We start from the raw sequence: 19,670 nt of genomic DNA, 5'->3' as shown, positions 1-19,670 counted from the left end.
ATATATATAACATAAAACAAAAACTGCAACAAAAAAAAGGACAAAGGAGGAAGAAGGAGAAAAAAAACAGCAATTAAATTGTGCAAATCTACAGTCAAATGACAAAAGCAATTAAATTAGATTCAAAAGTCCAGATGCAACACTCGTGTGAACGCATGCAAACATCCTCCTCTGACAAGCCAGGATGTGGTGAGCAGTGATCGACAGGTGGCGGGAATAAATTAGGGCAACGAAAAACAAAAAAGACATGAGGAAATAAAACACCCGTTGTAGTGTTTCTTACACACATCAAAGCTGTTCCACAATCAAAGACGAGATTTTGCAAAGCCTTCGACTGGAGAAGACTCAATTGTAGCCCTGTGTGCGACCCCTGACCTTTTGGGTCCTCCCTTCCTTTAAGAACAGGGTTCCACCGGAAGGAAAAGCATGATTTACTGCGCGGTGGAGTCGTCACATGTCGTAGAAGATCGGCTCTGGCGTGCATCAATTAGAAAAAGAAATGACAATCTAATCAAATAAAACGACATTCGCACAGCTGCAATCTGACCCGGTCGCATCGACGCTTTCTCAAAAACTCTCTGAACTGAATTACCAGTTAAATTAAGAATCTGTTTCCCCACCAACCCCTGAAACAAATCATCTGAATGCATGAAACTTTGGGAAGAAGGCCAGAAGGATTATGTGATGAGTACAGAGGTGTTTGTTCTTAAGATGAGTCATTTTTTCCCTCTTTTTCTCTCATAGATTACCGCTTTAAATTTAAACTTTTTACATAAATGGGACTGAATCAAAACTAGTACCGCCCCGCCCGCCCCCACCCAGCAAATATGGCATTCTGATCCAAAAATCATAGATCCTGTGTGTATTTTCATCCACCATGAAAAGCATGCTGCGGCTGACCGAAGTGCTGCGCTCTACAACATCAACTTCCCCACGATGACGCCGACGGTGAAGAAGAGGAGGATGAGGGCCACGGAGCGGGCGCTCAAGCCTTCCTCCCTCTTCATGGAGCGTGAGGCATGCTGGGATGACATGATGTTGCTCTTCCCCATCCGGAAACCATCATCTTCCTGCAACAGGTTGGAGGAGGAAGAGAAACGGAGGAAGAGGTTAAAAAAAAACTGTCCGGTTTGTTAATCAGTTGGGTAATGAATGGATTTTATTGATTCGTTGAAGTTTTATTTTTAGGAAAAACTGGATTTTTCCCCCCCACTAATGTCCTCTTTGGGTTTCCATAGTTCAGAGTGAGGTCAGCATCTTGTACAGCTTCTATTAACTACAACTCTACAACAAAGTGCTTCAATTATTTTTATCAATTACAAGAATAAAGTTAAAATGTTAGGAAAATAATTTAATTTGTAACCTTATGAGAACTCTGACACAAAAACTAAAATGAGGAATGTTGAGCATTTTGGGAAAAAATATTCTTAATTTAGTATTAAGAATATACTTAATAGAAAAACCTTTATCTTTTAATAACAGAATAAAATTATTATCTGAATTCAACTATTTTAAAGAAAGATCGACAAGCTGAGGAGGTCACATCAGATCTTGGTAATAAAGATTTTTTCTAATTAAAACAATTTTTTATCATAATTTTGAGATAATTTACTGCATCGATCATTTATTGTGATAAATTTCTATGAATTTTGGTGCATCGTTGTCACAATAAAATGCCAATTAACAATATTTAAAACCCTCCAAAACGGTCCGTATTGTCAATATTGTTAGTTTATCTTCTCCACTGTTCAACAACAGAATCAATAAAATTGAAAATATGTTTAAATGCAGTTACTGTGTGCATTTAATTCACACTTTTTTATGAGATTGGTGTCCTAAAGAAATGTATTATGAATGGGCATGTTTTTCATGCTTTCGGAGATATGATCACAGCCATACAGTTAGGTAAAAAATAAATAATAAATAGTTCTTAGTCACATTATCACCACAAAATATTGTGTACGTTTACTTTTTATCTATTTATTAATTTCTTTTTATTTATCTTTTTCACTGTTTACGTTTTAAAGATGTAAAGCCTCCCGGAAAACGTCCCAGTTAAACGACGTTTGACTAAAGTCCTACGGGGTTTAGAGTCCCAGTTGATGGCGTTCAACCAAAAACCTAGAGGTTGGAGTCCTTGTCAAACGGTGTTTTTGACTGAAGTCCCAGAGGGTTAGAGTCCCAGCTAAACGACATTTAACTGAAGTCCTAAAAGGGGTGTGGGTTTTAATGTTTTTATCTTTTTTAATCTTTTCTTTTTTCAAAATCTCTCTCTTTTTCATTGTTTATTTAATGTCACATGCTGTTTTTATTTTAATTATGTAAAGCACTTTGAAATGCCTTGCTGCTGAAATGTGCTATACAAATAAAATTTGATTGATTGATAAAACTTTAAGTCCATATCGCCCCTATTACTTAGGGCTGTAGTGATACAATAATCTCATGATACGATGCACGATATTCTGCTCACGATACGATTTATATTGTGATATTCAGCAAATGACACAATTCAATACACTTTTGCGATTTTCTGAAAGATTTTAGAGGGACAGAGTGATTTTTGGTGACACTTTGTGACTGTTATAGAGTTGGATTGAATTAATTTAACTGAAAACTGATTAAAAGCACCAACTACACAATACCTGGCTCTGGTTGGACATGGACACAGACTTAAAGTCCACAGCTGGACAAAATGAATCAAAGAAGTGGTGAGAAAACATGTTTCTTTTAATTGAAACAGTACAAACTGTAGCTTATATGCATTTGTAAAGTAAATAAAGTCACCAAGTACCTGCTCTGAATAGTTTGATACCTTTTTATCCTCGACACTTAACATGTGAATGACCTAATCACTCTCCCGGCGAAGCAAGCAGTGAGTGAGCAAGGTGACAGTTGGATGTTACGATACTTGCAGATGAATATCGATTTTTTTCTAGGAAAGAAAATATCAATATATATCGCAAAATCGATATTATTACACAGCCCTACTACTACTCCTAGTATATTCTCATCATAAAACAAAAATTCTCGTAATCTGGCCCTAATACTCAGTCGGACAACTCACAGAAAGAATGATTAAAATGAAAGCCACTTTTTGAAAACATTTTCTGTAACTTTCATTCTGGAAAAGAAAGGAAAAAAAAAAGAATCGGATCCGATACTGTTTTTTTAAAGTCATATCGCCCAGCCCTAGAAAAGAGTTTATTTATCAGCTCAAAGAAACAAGATCTGCTTAAAGTTTCATCCGACCCAATCCCCTGAGGAACACACAAGGCGCCAGGCTTTAACACACTTCATTTCCCAGCAGCGGGTGGGGCGGGGTCGGGGCGCTCTGTTAGTTTAATCTGAGCCGCAGGACCAGCCAACAATCGCTCTGCCTCTGGCAGAGCCTTAAAGGGGAGGGATGGCGGTGATGTTGGAGAGGAGGCCGACTCTTTCTTGGCAGCCTGGTGGGAGCGCGTGTGACTCATGCCCAGCCCGACTTTTACAGAACTCCTTTTCAAACCTTACCTCATCGATAGTTGTGACTGATAGCAGGCTCATTGATTTAAATTACTTGTTGCAAAACTGGGCTTTGAGTAGCTGTCGAAGGGTGGAGGGCTCTCCGCTTTCTTTGACTCAACAAGCTAATTCATTTGCTTTACTTTACCGTGATTATTAATCAGTACCAAAATGACGGTTTATTGAAGTCATATAAACTTTTGATGAAAAGTTTATTTGTTCAATCTGTCTTTCATTTAGGATGCAGGATTCATTTCTGCCGTTTGGTTTTATACGCAGCACACATGAGAACATTTAGGCTTCATGATTTCTCAGACACTTCAGATTGGGGCTGAAACAATTAATCAGATTAATCAGATTAATCTTTATTAATCTTGATTAATTGTTTGTTGAAATAACTAGTTTAGTAATTGATTAATGGATATTTTGAGGGTACAGACGCAAAAAAAGCAATTTTTCTGAGAGAGCAGTAATTAAACCAAAATTGAAGGAAAAATAAGTAGATTTTGAATTTAAGATAAAAAAACTTTTGTCTGAAAATATGTTCTACCCAAAACTCATCAAGTGGCGTAGTTTTAGTTTCACATTATTAAAAAACTCTCAAGCACCTTTTGCTCTGCATTTATTAGTTACTGAATCCAAAAAATAATCAGTCAAAAAGAAAGGGCCGAACTTTCCATATATCGATGTTGGAAGCTTTTATTTTTTAGTTGCTGATGCATCCTTTGCTGCAAATAATAAAACATACACTAAAGGAATAATATGTTATTGCATCTTAGGCAATAAATTATTTTCTTATTTAAAAACCAATCGAATTATTTGTTTATTTCCGTCTTTTAATGTGTTTCTAATGTTGTGTAAAAGTGAAAACGATACAGACTGTGCCAAAATTTTTATCCAATTATCAGATATCAGATCAGATTAATTGATTGATCAACTACCAAAATAGTCATTAGTTGCTTAAAAATGACAAGACCTTCTCTTAGCAAAATCTGAATATGACCGATGGATTATTTCAGTGATGAAACATTAAGTTTACTGAAAACAAACAAAAATAAACTAAAATATATTTAAATAAAGTGTTTTGCATACATTTTTTTTGTGTTTTCCACATATATACCGTATTTTCCGCACTATAAGGCGCACCTAAAAACCTTTAATTTCTTCAAAAGCCAACAGTGCGCCTTATAATCCGGTGCGCCTTATATATGGACCAATATTGAGCCACAACAGGTCTAGCAACTACGGTAAGCAGCCACCAACTTCATTTTCCCCCGTAGAAGAAGAAGTGCGCGGTTCATGCTGGGATAGTTGTCAGAACGCTGGTTTGTTAATAAAGTTTGATAATACATTTAAAGCCAGGGGTGGAGGGGCGGGGGAAGAGAGACAGAGACTGCGGTGGCGGCAGCGTGTCGGTTGGTCTGTTACCCAGAAAGCAGTTGGGCACAATATCACAACACCGTGAGTGAAACAACGACTGGGGCAGCCTACTTCTTTACAAATGTGGATGTGTAATAATAGAGTACGGAACAAATCGGCAACCCAAACTGAAGCGTCTATTCTGTGTGCCTTATAATCCTGTGCGCCTTATAGTGCGGAAAATACGGTACATAAATATCGTGACATTTCTTGGATCGATACTCATTATGTCATTAATAAAAGTTGAAAAACTATCCCTTAAAAACAAAAAGGAACATAAAACAGATCTTAAAATCCCATTAGCTGATCTAATGACAGCCAACATCTTATTTGAAATGGTCTTGATGGAAGGATGGATGTCAAGCAACCTTCCTTACAACTGTTGAAAAAAGACTAAGATGGACTTGGACAGACTTGACATTAATGGAGTTCAGTGTTTGAAACCAACTTTAAATCCTCTAAATAACTGAGCTCGTTGATCAGAAGCGCCCAAACATATTTTATCATCTGACACTCTGGTTTGAAAAACCAACATTATTTAGTCTGGATGTTTCAGTCTAAACAATGAGTGGTTTGATTTGTCAAATTGTACTTTTGGGGAGATAAGCAATCACATTTTTCATTCCACAACAAAGAATACATTTTAAGCCACAATTAAAACAACCTTTTAACTTTATTTAATTTCCCTTTGGGCTCAGTAAAGTGTTTTTTGAATTGAACAAACTCAAGTTTCCTGTCTGTTGACTTGTGAGCCTTTGAGAAATGGACCAACACAAGAGAAACGAGAAGGAATGAAGTAATTCTCGTCTTTTGAGTCGTTTTACTCACTCTAATCTGTTTGTTTTCTTCCCGTAGCCTTTGAGCCTCCATCTGCAGCCTCTTGCACTCCTCCATGAAATTTTTTACTTCTCCGTCGTTCAGGGTGGAGCTCAGCGACTTCACGGGCAGCGCAGACGACTCCGACTTCAGCAAGCTCGACGACATCTTATTGGACTCCATATCGTGCTGTAAGTGGGTAACGGAGGGTTGATGCAATCAGTAAACTGGTGCTAAAATGTTTACGCTAACATTCCCAACAACGTCTTAGTCGCCTGGCATGAAGTTAGACCCATCTGCTTACATTTGGGAACTTTAACACTGTTCATTTGCAACAGTAGAACGACACAGACACCTCTGTAGGAAAGTTCACCCAGGAGTGCCTTTCATAAGAGGATCAAGCTGGTTTCCATCACCATTATGTCTGCCTAAAACACTCCATGGCACACAGCCCCCCACTGGGAGCCCAGCAAACGTCTCATGTAGGTCATAACTAATTCAAAACAACTACTGAAGGCTGTTTTTGCTCCCTGTGTGCAATAAGCTGTTAGACTAAGCTGCTATCTCTGATGAAACGCCGTGTCTACAGCTGAACGTAATCAGGTGGCCGAGGAAGAACCACAACAAAAATAAACTACATGTGAGACCAAAACAAAGTGACTTTCTTAAAGGCCGTTGGAGTTAAAGAGTGGTTGTTGCAAGAAAAGGTGAAGAAACACAAGAGGAAATGGAAAAATAATTGACAACCAGAAGTTGTAATTTTGAAAAAGAAACTTGAGAGCGCAAAAAGAAAATAAATATGCAGCCTCTCCTTGTAAACGTATATATTAGGTGTTGTAGATGTGCTGGAAAGAAAGAAATGTTGAATAAAAATATACCGTAGTACAACAATTTAAATGTAATGACACAATCAGCATGCACAATAAAACAAAGCAGAAAGTCCAAGAGCTGACCGTTTTTTCATTCTCCGTTGGCATCTCAAAAACACATCTCAGCTTCGAGTCCATCAACTCCTCTGGCTTTGCTTCTTTCCACTGCAGACAGAAAAATATTTTTATTATAAACTTGTGTTATTAGATAACACATGTCTCCTAATAAGCTGAATGCTTATTTAACAATTAGTATGATAAATAACCATAGAGTTATAATGAACAGCCAGCAGCACAAGAAATATTACATTAGAAAAATGAACCAAATTATTACAGACACTGTTAAAAATCACTTATTTTACCAAGAATATATTAGACAGATTTAAAATAAAATATATATATATTTGTACCATAACAAAAAAATTGATTCATATTGGTATTATTAATAACATAACCAATAACAGTGACATTATTAATAATAAACATTTGTATTTATTTGTACCAGTTCATGCTGCTCAAAACTGGTAAACAAAATTTGTGTTTTGTTTATGAAAAGCAGAAATTTAGGCTTATTAATATTATAATTTGAAATGGTTAACACACTTCTGCTAATGTGCTAACAGCGGAGCTAATTTTTCATTTAGCGCTTCTGCTAAGTTTGAATGAACAGATAAATCGGCTGCGATTTCCTTCATTTTGGGTGATACTTGCGTGAGAAACCAATCATATCTGCCACAGCAAAGGTTTGAAAATCAGCCGATGTCACCGTTTTATTGTTTTTATACAAACAAACAAAAATGATACTGTAATGGTTTAAGTGTTTTTTATGTGTTTTCCACGTTTGCAGAACAAGAAAATGCAGAAACAGTTTAGATAATATTCCCAAACTAGAGAAACACTTACCACTCCCTCCATGTCAGTCATGTCAGGAGGTGCTAGCATGGACTGGACCATAAACTTGTGCTTACTTTTTTCATTTGGGTCGTATTCAAAGGGTTGCAACATGACTGAAAAACAAAAGGACAATCAGTGACAGTAAAAATGAGCAAAACAGCACTGCAGCTTATCTGAGTCACAATATATTTCAGGTTGGCTTTAGGGACACAGCAGTAAATCTGAAAAGAAATTTGGTTGGAGATGAAAGAAGAAAGACACAGTTGTCTTCAATATAATAGTTTTTCCATTTTCTTTTATTTGAACTGGCAACATTTATTGAATATGATAAGACATAACGGTGCTTGATTTAAAAATCCCTTCCTACATGGAAGTGATGCAACCAATAAATCAGCCAGCAGCTGAAATCGAACAGTTTTTTTCTTGTTAATGTTTGGCAGATTAGACAGAAATATCTGTGTTTTCCATGCTAAATAAATGCATTTCATGAACTGAGGTTGAGTATAAAAATATGATTTTTTTAAATTATTTAAATCTAACCTCGAGTGCACCGAACCACAGTTTCCAACATGTCATTATTTGTCACACAAATATGACGTAATGCATTTAAAACTATTTACAAACTATAACCAGGCATTGTACTTTTTCAGCATTACTACATGGTTGTATCAAGAGTACTTTTTTTCTCTTTTTACATTTTATTGCTTTACTTTTTTAGTTTCTGTCGTCTGGCCAAAGTCACAGCATGGTGTGTGTTAGTTCTGTGGGTTCATCAAAACAAATATACATTTTTTTTCTTATTTTCTCCTTTTTATAAAAATGTTTCAATAAAAAAAGTAAAAGTAAAAGGAAGAAAAACAAAGTAATACTGAACCCTTCCCCCCACACAGTATGACTATCATTTTCACACCTTTAGTTTATTCATGGAAATCAAAAATAAAATGTATTTTTGCATCAGCAGATAAAACGGAACAGCAGACAGCATTTGTTACATCTTGAAATGTCTATCATGTCTACATAAAAGCCAAAGGCTTTGAGATGCTTGTACCGCATGGAAAAAGTGGTGAATATGACTCGTTTCTGTTACCATGATGATGATACAGAGACGGACCAACAGATACCTCTGGGGCTAATCTTTCTAACAAGTTTGAAGCCTTTTTCCTTCCGAGCATTACATATCGGCCTAACAGAAAGCAGGTGTGGAGAATATTTCTCCTCAGCCTCTCGCTTTATCAGTCCTCCTAGTATTTGATGTCACCGAGAAGGTATTTTAAAGCTGTAAAAATGACTTACAGTAATCACTTACTCGTGTCGTCAAACGGAGGTCTGGAAAGATGAAAATGGAGGATAATTTACCTCCCTTGACTCCAACTTTTAAATCAGGATGTAATCAGAAGCCATATTTCTACGTCAGTGCTGACTACGTCCTCTACGCTTGGGGGATTTTTTTATTATTTTTATTATAATTTCACTGAAAACAAATGACCTGTATTCAACGCTGGTCTAGAAATCAGCATGACTTTCATATATGGCACATGCCAATGCTCTCAAGAGCAGAGTTGTGCACCATTTCAGCAATCAATGTGGCTCAACATTGCAAATCAGAAACAGACGGCATGAACAGATTGAGAATGTCCCGTTTCAGTCAGACCCAATTTGCACAACCATCTAGCTTGGGTCCGCTGGGACAACACCAGAGAATGGAGGCAGGAACGTATGAATGCATTTTAGAGTAACAATGGAGAGAGTTAAAAAGGTTGTTTGAGATGAGAAAAAAGTCACAAGGCTTCAAAAAGAGCTTCTTTTTTAAGTTGTGTTATTTATTGCTCTAGTCTACTTTGTAAAACTCTCAGGAGCTAAATGTAGTAAGCACAGCAAAGGCAGCTGGGTAAACAACAACAACCATTAAAAGAAGCCCTCAAAAAAGCATCAACAGAATTGTTTACGTGTATAATTAATATTCAATACTCCACAATGGCGTAGGTTGACCTCCTGAGCTAAAGATGTAAAAAAGACATATAATTATATTCTTTTGAGTTATTTAACAGCAGATGAGGAGATGCGTGTCAGATCAAAAGTTATGTACATTTTGGTAAACCAGATCGAAATCTTCTCCGCTTAATCGCAGCTGCATTCAAATTTAAAAGAAAACAGTGCTGCTATGACGTGATGTCTTAGTGTAAAGCTTTATACAGATAAACTCTTAAATCAGTACGTCTATACAAGTGGAAACTGACCGACATAAAGTGGCTTCTTTGCATCAACAAGTCTGTAAAATCTGAAACTGGTGCACAGAAAACACTTGAAATTGAGGTGTTAGCATGTTATGACAGCCATCAACCTTTCATGCACTAACATACTTCACTCAGAGGCCTCTTCAGATATGCTGCAAGACTGACTGCTATGTAAAATGCTTCCTGCTCGCAGCATCACCATTTACAAAAACATTCTGAAGATACTTGGATGATTCAAGTTATGGCAATGTTTAATTTCCCCTTGGGATAGATAAAGTGGTTTTGTATTTTAATTCTTGAATTGAATAAGGACTGCTTCACATTAGGTTAGCTTAAAATGGGCTCAAGAATCCTCTGTCACTTTTAATTTGTTTGTGTTCCAATAAAAATACAAACGGTCACAGAGAGAAAACACAAAAAGGACCGTCCTCAGTTTTGTTTCATTTCAGATTCAGATTGAATTCAGAGTCCTTAAAACTCATTCTGTGATATGTGAAACTTTTACTTGTGGAAAGAATAGTTTTCCCTCAAGATATTGCAATAAATGTCCCTTTTCTTTTTCTGTGCCTCAGCTGGTCTCGTCAGCTCACAGTCCAAATAGCATTACTTGGGTTTAGAGTTGCCATCCATCCATCCATCCATCCATCCATCCAACCATTTTCTTGCACCCTCGTCCCTCAGTGGGGTTAGGAGGTGCTGGTTCCTCTCCAGCTAATGTTCCGGGCGAGAGGTGGGGTCACCCTGGACAGGTCGCCAGTCTGTCGCAGGGCAACACAGAGACACACAGGACACACAACCATGCACACACACACTCACACCTAGGGACAATTTAGACAGACCAATTAACCTGACAGTCATGTTTTTGGACTGTGGGAGGAAACCGGAGTACCTGGAAAAGGTTTAGAGTTGCGTTCAAAGCAAAAACTTGGGAACAGAAAACCAAACCTACAAACGACGTTACATACAGTGTGAGATTAAAGAACAGAGCTTTGTCAAAAAGGGCTGCTGAGACATTGACCTGAAGACAAAACTAACAAGAATGTGAAAGCACACTCTCCAAATGTATTCAGATTGAGATTTCTCAGGGCACAATGCCTTTACTCCCCTGATTATGTGCTTCTGAGACTGTCCTATTCAATTAAATCTGAAAGGGAAATAAGTACTGACTACACAGAAATAACCTGCAACTCATCGGCTTCCACTTTATACGTTGAACTTTGTTATGAAAATATATTTGACTTGAAATGGAGCTAGTACGGCCTCTGATTATTAGAAAACATCAGACATAACTCTGAGACTTTTGAGCTGATATATTGAGTAAATATCTACTCAGATCTCAGCTTGGACAGATGAATCAGTCTCTGGTTCAGTCAAAACAAAAAGCCCACAGGAAATAAATGTAAGGACAAGCTAATGAAACGATAACACTATCCAGAGCTGCATATACTGTGTCTTAAAAACATTCACAGTGGGCTACATACATTTTAATAGTTGTGGATATGGAAGATGTTTTTACATGGTCAAGTTAGACTTTTCCATTTAGAAGATGTTAACACCAATCATGAACAACATTCTTGTGGTTGCAGTCAAACTCAGCGTACAGTTACAGCAAAGCAGTATATATAATTATATTAGGGCTTGGACTTTAATGAATTAATTTTGATTAATTATTTCGATACATTTCAACTTGTTTAAATGTAATTAATGGATTACATACATTTTATTTATTTTTACTTGCATGTTTCTGGTACACCGATAAATCTGACACACAAGCAACATCCACAAACAACTCAGTGGATTATATTTCTAACTTAGTTACTTGGGATTAGTTTGCAAATAATTAATCTCACTTAATTGCATTTTAATTGTACCCCATATTTTGACAAAATAAGTAACTTTCTCAATTCAAAAACAGTTTACTGCTAAATTACTAGATATATAGATTAAGTAAAATGTTAGAAATCAGATGCAAACCCACAGCAGCTCTTATGACTTTACATTAATAGGCTTAATTGAATTTTATATGTTTTAGTACAAAATCGCCACCAAAAGCAACAAGCGATGTAGATGCTGACCTTTTTTTAGCTAAAGAAAGCACAAGGAGCAGCAATTTGAATTAAATTTAGCAGAGCAAGCCTCGCCAAATATAATTTGAGACAGTCAGTACAGATAATATTTTACTATTTTTACTTTAAAAGGTATGGAAAACGGGCTGCACAGTGGCGCATTTGGTAGAGCTGTTGCCTTGCAGCAAGAAGGTTCTGGGTTCGATTCCCGGCCCGGGTCTTTCTGCAGGGAGTTTGCATGTTCTCCCTGTGCATGGTGGGTTTTCTCTGGGTACTCCGGTTTCCTCCCACAGTCCAAAAACATGACTGTCAGGTTAATTGGTCTGTCTAAATTGCCCCTAGGTGTGAGTGTGTGTGTGCATGGTTGTGTGTCCTGTGTGTCTCCGTGTTGCTCTGCGACAGACTGGCGACCTGTCCAGGGTGACCCCGCCTCTCGCCCGGAACGTTAGCTGGAGATAGGCACCAGCAACCCTCCCGACCCCACTGAGGGACAAGGGTGAAAGAAAATGGATAGATGGAGGTATGGAAAACCTTAAATCCATCTGGATGTATCCAAAACAATGTGCTCTGTTTTTAATAAGTACATTTCCTGAAATACAAGAATCCACATTTCACGGTTCTGTCAACTGCAGTGCTTTAAAAACACCATGTAAGCCTGAGTACTTGCTGGGAAAAGAAACTGGCTACAGAGCACACCTTTAAGTTTGCCAACGAAATTCTGTGCTAAGGCAAGAAATCCTGTTTCGTGACTCCAAGTTGACCCTTTTCAGCCTAATAAGGGTGATGAATGATGGCAGCTGAGATGGACTCAGCTTGTCACCTACTGTTGACAGCGAGCAGCAGTAACTCAGTCTGGGGTTGTTGACACCAGATAGGGGAGGCTGTAAAATGAGCATCTGGTTGGGGTGTCACAGTATGGAAACATTCGTCTCTTTACTCCAGAGCGAGTGGAAAAGCAGCCTGGTAGAACTCGCTGTACTACCTGGCTTTTTGGAGGAAATGCTTCGGAAATTTCCTTTAAAATTTTACATTGTTACCCAATATTTAAAAAAAAAATTATAATTGTTTGAAGGGAAATTTTGTTTACAGAGACATAATCAATTTTATTTATAGTCTTGGTTGTGAGGTGTTTTTATTCCCTTTTATTGTTTTTGTGTTTTATTTTGGAAATTTGAAATGTCTTCCAATTCCAGTGCTAAGTGCCTAAATTAAAGTTTCTAAGTTTCTGAGAGGGTGAACTTGCATTATTATGTCATTATCAATGCATTAATTGAAAATGATCTCAATAATAATATTTTTTATTGTAATAGTTACTGGGGGAAAAAAATCTGTATAGTGACAATCCAAAGAGCTGCATAATTAGATACTGGTGTATTATATTATTTTATAGCTATGGACTAAATATCCAACATTTTAATGAACTACAGTAGACTCCCAGCTGCACATACACAAGTTTGATTGACAGCACTAGAATCCGCCTCCTGGCTCAGATTGGTTGTTTCTAGTTAGCACTGGCAGAAAGCATAAAAGTTAATTTTTTCCACAGATTACCCGTCTCAAACTACGGTCATGATATAGTGGCTGTTTTAACAAATAAATTAAATTAAATAAAGTTACACATGCACAGTTGAAGCCATCTTTGAACAACTGCAAAAGCTGTGCCCACTCCTGAGGGCACAGCCAATCAGCAGCAAGGAAAATAAATGGTGCTCCTGGACCGGCTGCTTTGCAAACACCAGAAAATAGCATGTTAAGTACAATCGCACCTACATATTTCAGCTTTTTACGCTGCATTTTCTTTTGATTTACTACTAAAAAAAACCAAGAATAAGCAAATTCGGAGTCACATCGCAGAGAAAAATGTACCATAACGCTGGGGTTCACTGAAACTTATAGAAAAATCTAACAAACAAGTCAGTACTACTAATTTATCCTTACCAGAGACATTGATTGAGGTGCCTGCATCGATGATGCCGCTGTTGGGCCGCACACAGTACCGGCGGGGCGCTGTCGTCTTGACCTTAAAACATACATTCCTTTCTGTAGGGTTGGAGAGCTTAAGATTTGTGGTGACCACGTCTGAAAACGGACCTGAGAGAAAAGTAAACAGAAGAGACCCGTAAAAATATGAACTGTACGTAATCTTAATGGCTGGAAAAATAGGAGAGAAAAAAGAAAAGAGAGATAATTTCCAGGAAGAAACACATAAACTAAATCTGCGGAGAGATTCTTTTTATTTTAAACCTGGGGAGGTTATGATCTGAGCGACCACACAAACGGGTTTATACCATTTGTGTGGTCAGATTACCGCAATGCCAAATGCTAGAAAAACAAGACAAATCAAAAAAAGACAGATGGAGAATAAACTGTAACTGGCACGCAAACTCAAAAAGTTCGTAACGTCTTCAAGCTACACAGTAAAAATGATCAAGATTCATCAAAATATACAATCCATCATTTACTGCTGCAGGGGAAACACCAGCAACAGAAAAACAGTCAAATAACAAAAGACTATTTCAAACAAATCCATGTTTTAACAAACTGGACTGAACAGCATCTATAATCCAGAAAAAATAAACCTATAAATCACATTCTTCTTTTATGGTAAAACCTAAAAACAGGACAGCTAACGCACTTTGGCTTCAATTAACCACAGACATCATTATAGATGCAGCCCACATCTCTACAAGGCTCTCCCAGGCCAGCTGCATTAGGTTGCACAGATTTGTCAATAACGCAGAAAACCAGAGTCCCTGGAAAAAAATTATTAAAAAAAAAATCAACACTAACGAAATTCCTGTTCTTTGCAAAAGATTTGAAATTGACTGTAATTTAAAGTATCACATCTGGGGGCAATGAAATCTCAAAAATGACGACAAACAGCAGTTTCATTTGGCAGAGAAAACTCATCACATTTAGTTTGCATACTGGTCCCATATTGTGTAAATAACGCAAGATGGCTGACAAAAGCTTGAAATACCTTGAAGACCTTGTTTTGTTAATTTAAAGCTGAAATAAATGACTCTTTAGTGGAAACCCTCAAGGATTTAATATGGCCTTGCAAACATAAATTAAAATTTCACGAATAAATAAAATTCGAGTCAAATTACAGTTTACATCCTGATAAATGTGGGGCTGACGGAAAGCTTTCAGGCAATTCAAGCTCTTTTTCTCATCTGTCTACACAAAATTCATAACTATAACAAAGCAAAAATGTGGATTAGTAGGAGTCTGGTATCAATTAAATTAAAATAAAACAGAAATGTACAATTTAGTAACACTTTCGGAACAGTATGAACGTCAAAACAGACATTAACGCATCCTTCGCAAAGAAATAAGACTTTACTTAGAGTTCAAGTTAACCAAGTTGAATTGATTTTTCCTGTCTTATATAAAAGCAGAGGCAGCATAAAAAAATATTATAGCACCAGAAAGGGATACATGCAAAGTTAACAATAAGACCAACTCATTTGTCACATTTAAAGGGAATCATGGACTCTAATAATCTATCAGCAGCTCCTGCAGCCGTTAAAAATCAAAATACAGCTGAATAAATAAAAATAACACCACTGATAACAGCAGAGCAGTGTCTATTACTGCTCTGTTCAGTGGATAAGGATTTAGCACTAATAATAAGTAAACATTAACAAATGTTGTGCTCACATGGGAGCTGACGAGTAGAGCAGCAGCTACTCTGCTGATTAAAACTAAAAATATGATGAAATATATCCAGAAACTGAAACAAAGCAGGATACATTTTCAATGGCCAGATCCTTTACAAAATAAACTAAACCTTTTGTTTAAACCAGATCCTTGTTTGCCCACCTGAATCCAAAATTTATACTTCCAAAAAGGACATTGCTACTTCTAAGTGTTAAGCTCATCTATATGAAAAAATAGCTCTAAATCGGTACTAAATTTCTGGCTTCTTACTCGTTTTAATATAATTAAGAGAAAGAAAATATCGTTATTCAGTTGTTGAACATATTCTGAGGCACAGAGGCTTTAAAACAGGTTTCCACAGAATCAAAAAACAGTGGCGTATTTTTTATTATCGAGTTTCAACTTTAATTGTGTTAATTAATCCTAACAACTCCGTTCAGGCTGCATTTTCTTTGGTTAATAGAAATATGTTTTCATGTTATACAACATAATAATCATGCTAATTCAGAATTAAGGTGGATAATATTCGTTTTTCTTATTCTGAAACATAGCAAACTAAACCCATCAAATGTTTTTGTCCAGTTTTTGTTCAGACTGGACAAAAGCTGCATTGAAATGAAAACAATACAAAGCAAAAACAAACAACGTCTCCTTGGAAACTTATCAGCAAACTAAATATCCCTTTCACCTTCTGCACAAACGGCATTGATTTGTTGAAATGTTTTCTACATTGGCAGAGAACTAACAAACTGAAACGAGTTCCTCCCGAAATAACAGAGATAAAGGAAATTCATAATTGACTAAGCAACAATAAGAAAGTCTATGATTAAAACTCGAAGATCAAGATCATACACATAATTTGCAGGCTAACAGTTTTCAAATGTAATGTTTAACTTCTAGAATACCATTTTAAAATATACATATTTGTAATAAAGTCCTTATTTATTTATTTTTAGCTAACTACCACAAAATTAGTATGTTGTATCAACAGTAATCCCCATCTGCAGATCTTCTATGTTGTGAAAAATGTTACAGCTTACAGAATACCATTTGTTTTCCCATTTAACAATTATAAATCACTCTCACTGCTCAAATCAAACATGTTTTATCATACCAGACGTCTATAGAAGCAGCTACTTTGAGGATAAGATTTGAAACTGAGTAAAGCAAACTTTTACTGACAAAAACATGGACATATAAAGTTTCAGATCAGCAAACATCATCAGCTTCCCTTCTTTTCTGAGCAAAGACAAAAGGTAAATTCACACCTTCATAATCTTTGACAAGTAAAAATAAACTTCAGTGAAACAATCTAAACATCTACGTCTTCCTGGAAGTAGCTTTGGGTCTAATTCAATTTGTGACAACCATAGATAAAAGCTGAAGACTTTTATGAAAAGATTATATTTAAGAAAACACAATGCATAGCTGGATCTTACAGTCGAATTCTTTGTTCCCTTAGATACGCATTACTAAAGTTTGTGCTGGCAGTAAAACTGCTTAAAGGTGGTAAAGTTCAGTTCTTGATTGTTTAGGATATTTAATCAAGAGGTCATGCACAAAGCTAAGCGGCCTAAACTTTTATTTACGGGGTTTTCACACTGTGTGCCTACAGAACTACTTAGGGATTAATTATGAGCATGTGATTTGTGGTTATTACCTCGTGTGCCAAGACTGAAATCTTTCTGCTTTGCACAGAAACATAGATTAACACAATTAAATGAAAAAACAGCTAAATCATCTGCAAAGGTTTTAGGCCTTATAGGATTACATTGTTGCCCACGGTTATAAAAAAAAACAAACAATTAAAACTGTAAAAAGAAAGAAAAAGCGGCTTTGTAGGAGTGGTTGCTGTTTTTACTGCCTGGCATTACAACTGGGAGGCTGTAAGAATAAAAAAAAAATAAGCTTGCAAGCTGATGTCAAATGCATCAACAAAAATAGTGCCACTTTAAATAATGATTGTCACTAACTAAACCACAAAAAAGGTTATGATTGAGGCTTTACTGCTTTTGTACAACACTGTAAACTATGCGAGAGGTTGCTTCGAGTCAAAAATATGACAGTGTGATAGATAGATAGATAGATAGATAGATAGATAGATAGATAGATAGATAGATAGATAGATAGATAGATAGATAGATAGATAGATAGATAGATAGATNTAGATAGATAGATAGATAGATAGATAGATAGATAGATAGATAGATAGATAGATAGATAGATAGATAGATAGATAGATAGATAGATAGATAGATAGTGTAAAAGTTGTGCAAAAGTCAAAACCTGGGCTTTTTTTCAATAGATAAAATCACGATATGCTTTATACTCGCATCCAGGCTGAGAAAATAAGCTAAAAGGAGAGACGGTCAGAAGAATAAAGAAGTTGCAAAACACAGATAGACTAACTAATTATTTTATTCCAGTACATGACCTCACGTTTCACCCCTTCTTCAGTTACCCTGACCTGGCATGTGGCTCAAGTGATAACAAGATCCCAGCAAAAGTGAAACAATTAAACACATTTTTTCTTGATGCATGTGGTAAAATTGCCACCGTGTTATTTAAAACAATTTTGACCAGATGTGTTACAGACCAACAATATACCAACAATCTCATTGATAAGACTTGATGCCTGTTGCTCACTTTTTCATTTTAAAATCCTCCATTGTCTCCTTTGATTGGAGTCATCATTGCTAATAAAGAATGATGATTTTCTGTAAATCCTTGCATATTTCTGAAATCCTAATCACCTGCACGTTGAAAATGCATTGCATACATTCCATTGTGTAGCTGATAAAATAAGACGTTCATTAAATATGTCAATAAAACGACAAATGTAGCAATAATGAAACAATTTCATTGATATTTTAATTCATCTGAGGACTGAGTATTAAATTGCATAGGAGCGTGATTAGACTTTATGTTTCTTTTGAACACATTAAAATTTCAACTTCTTGCATTTTTCATGCCAACTAAAACAATCCCTAATAATTAATACATTTGAATCATTCATTAAGCCCATTCAAGCAAATATTTCACAATTACATGGTGGATATATTAGAACTATTCTATTTTCAATTTTTTTTTTCTGTGTCTCTTATAAATATCCATCATTGTCTGAGCAGTTTATTTTCTTTTGTGCATTTCAAGAGCCAAAGTTTAATATCTGGAGCTGTGGCAGAGCTTTTTAATCTGCTGCAACATGCTGAAGTATGTTGCATGGAGTACAATGAGAGTTTATGTAACATTATTCGGGCCTAAAGCAACGTGATATCTCTAAACCGAATACCAAGCGTAGCTAGGATGTTTGCTACTGTTGCTGAACCCTCAACAGTGAATGTTGACGCCACCGTAATGATGTTAAACAGCAGAAGCTGCCCAGTATCCGCGTCCTGTCAAGTTATTAGATGACAGCTGGCTGGCCAATCAGAGAGCAGGCTAATGCTACTAAGCTATCAGTGCTAGAGGTGATTTAGCTGAGGAGTATGGCATTTTTACTATTTCACAAAGCCTCATTATGCACAAGAGAGTAACAATGCCTTCTGTAAGCCAACAGGTGTGCGTTTCGTGTATGAACGCTTAAATATGGTTGCTGCAGGGAAAAATGAGCGACAAGGCCCAGCTAACTTCACCGTCGAAAGCTAATCCAGCTAGCAGATCACCTAGCATGAGTCCTTTCAGAAAAGCATTGGGTCTTTACAAAGCAATACTGTCAAAATACAACTGCTCTGCAGCCTCTCCCCGTTTTGATTATTCCTACACTGGACTGCCCCCCATTTTCATGCTGGCAGAGGAAGCTCCCCCTCCCCTCCTCTCGTCCACAGCCGGGGCCCTCCCCTCTTACCTCTGAATTTCAGTTCGTGCTGAGGCTCCAAGAGCAGAACCTGTTCCGGCCTGGCCATATCCCAACAACTGGAGCGGGGTTATCGCACTGCAACCACTTCCTGACACCTAGCCCCGTGTTAGGATGTTGTTAAACCTGCTAAAGGCTTCTGTTTTCTGTGAACTAGCGGTGTATATTCCGTCCCCCACGGTCACAAGTACTACCAGAGCTGCTAAAGGCTGCTGTGATGCAGCAGGAAGGGAGTCAGCCCAGTGACGTCACTGCCTCTGCATAGCCGCCCGGCTGGGGAGGGGTGATGAAGGGCTGGGGAGGGGTGAAGAAGGGCTGGGGAGGGGTGATGCCGGGCTGGGGAGGGGTGATG

General features: G+C 37.0%; 1 protein-coding gene across 1 annotated transcript; it reads right to left on the bottom strand.

Annotated features, from left to right (window-relative positions):
* Positions 1-6: 6 nt before the first annotated feature.
* LOC103464667 (vesicle-associated membrane protein-associated protein B/C-like) lies at positions 7-19,571 on the bottom strand. Its single transcript, XM_008408914.2, has 6 exons — positions 19,310-19,571; positions 13,738-13,890; positions 7,509-7,612; positions 6,690-6,770; positions 5,749-5,925; positions 7-1,070 (listed from the first exon to the last, which is right to left on the bottom strand). The coding sequence occupies exons 1-6, from the start codon at positions 19,365-19,367 to the stop codon at positions 915-917; spliced, it is 729 nt and encodes a 242-aa protein (XP_008407136.1). The 5' UTR covers positions 19,368-19,571; the 3' UTR covers positions 7-914.
* Positions 19,572-19,670: the final 99 nt, after the last annotated feature.

This window comes from Poecilia reticulata, linkage group LG5 (genome assembly GCF_000633615.1).
Source record: "Poecilia reticulata strain Guanapo linkage group LG5, Guppy_female_1.0+MT, whole genome shotgun sequence".
In the NCBI taxonomy this organism is placed as follows: domain Eukaryota; kingdom Metazoa; phylum Chordata; class Actinopteri; order Cyprinodontiformes; family Poeciliidae; genus Poecilia; species Poecilia reticulata.
Note: the sequence above shows the minus strand (reverse complement) of the source record. Positions and strands in the feature narration are given on the sequence as shown.

What these genes read in the sequence shown, in the direction of transcription:
- LOC103464667 (XM_008408914.2), bottom strand. Translation starts at nt 19,367, where the DNA reads ATGGCCAGGCCGGAACAGGTTCTGCTCTTGGAGCCTCAGCACGAACTG. An exon ending in GCACGAACTGAAATTCAGAG is followed by an intron (nt 13,891 to 19,309) that starts GTAAGAGGGGAG and finishes CTTTTCTCTCAG; the next exon opens with GTCCGTTTTCAGACGTGGTC. An exon ending in CACCTCAATCAATGTCTCTG is followed by an intron (nt 7,613 to 13,737) that starts GTAAGGATAAAT and finishes TTTGTTTTTCAG; the next exon opens with TCATGTTGCAACCCTTTGAA.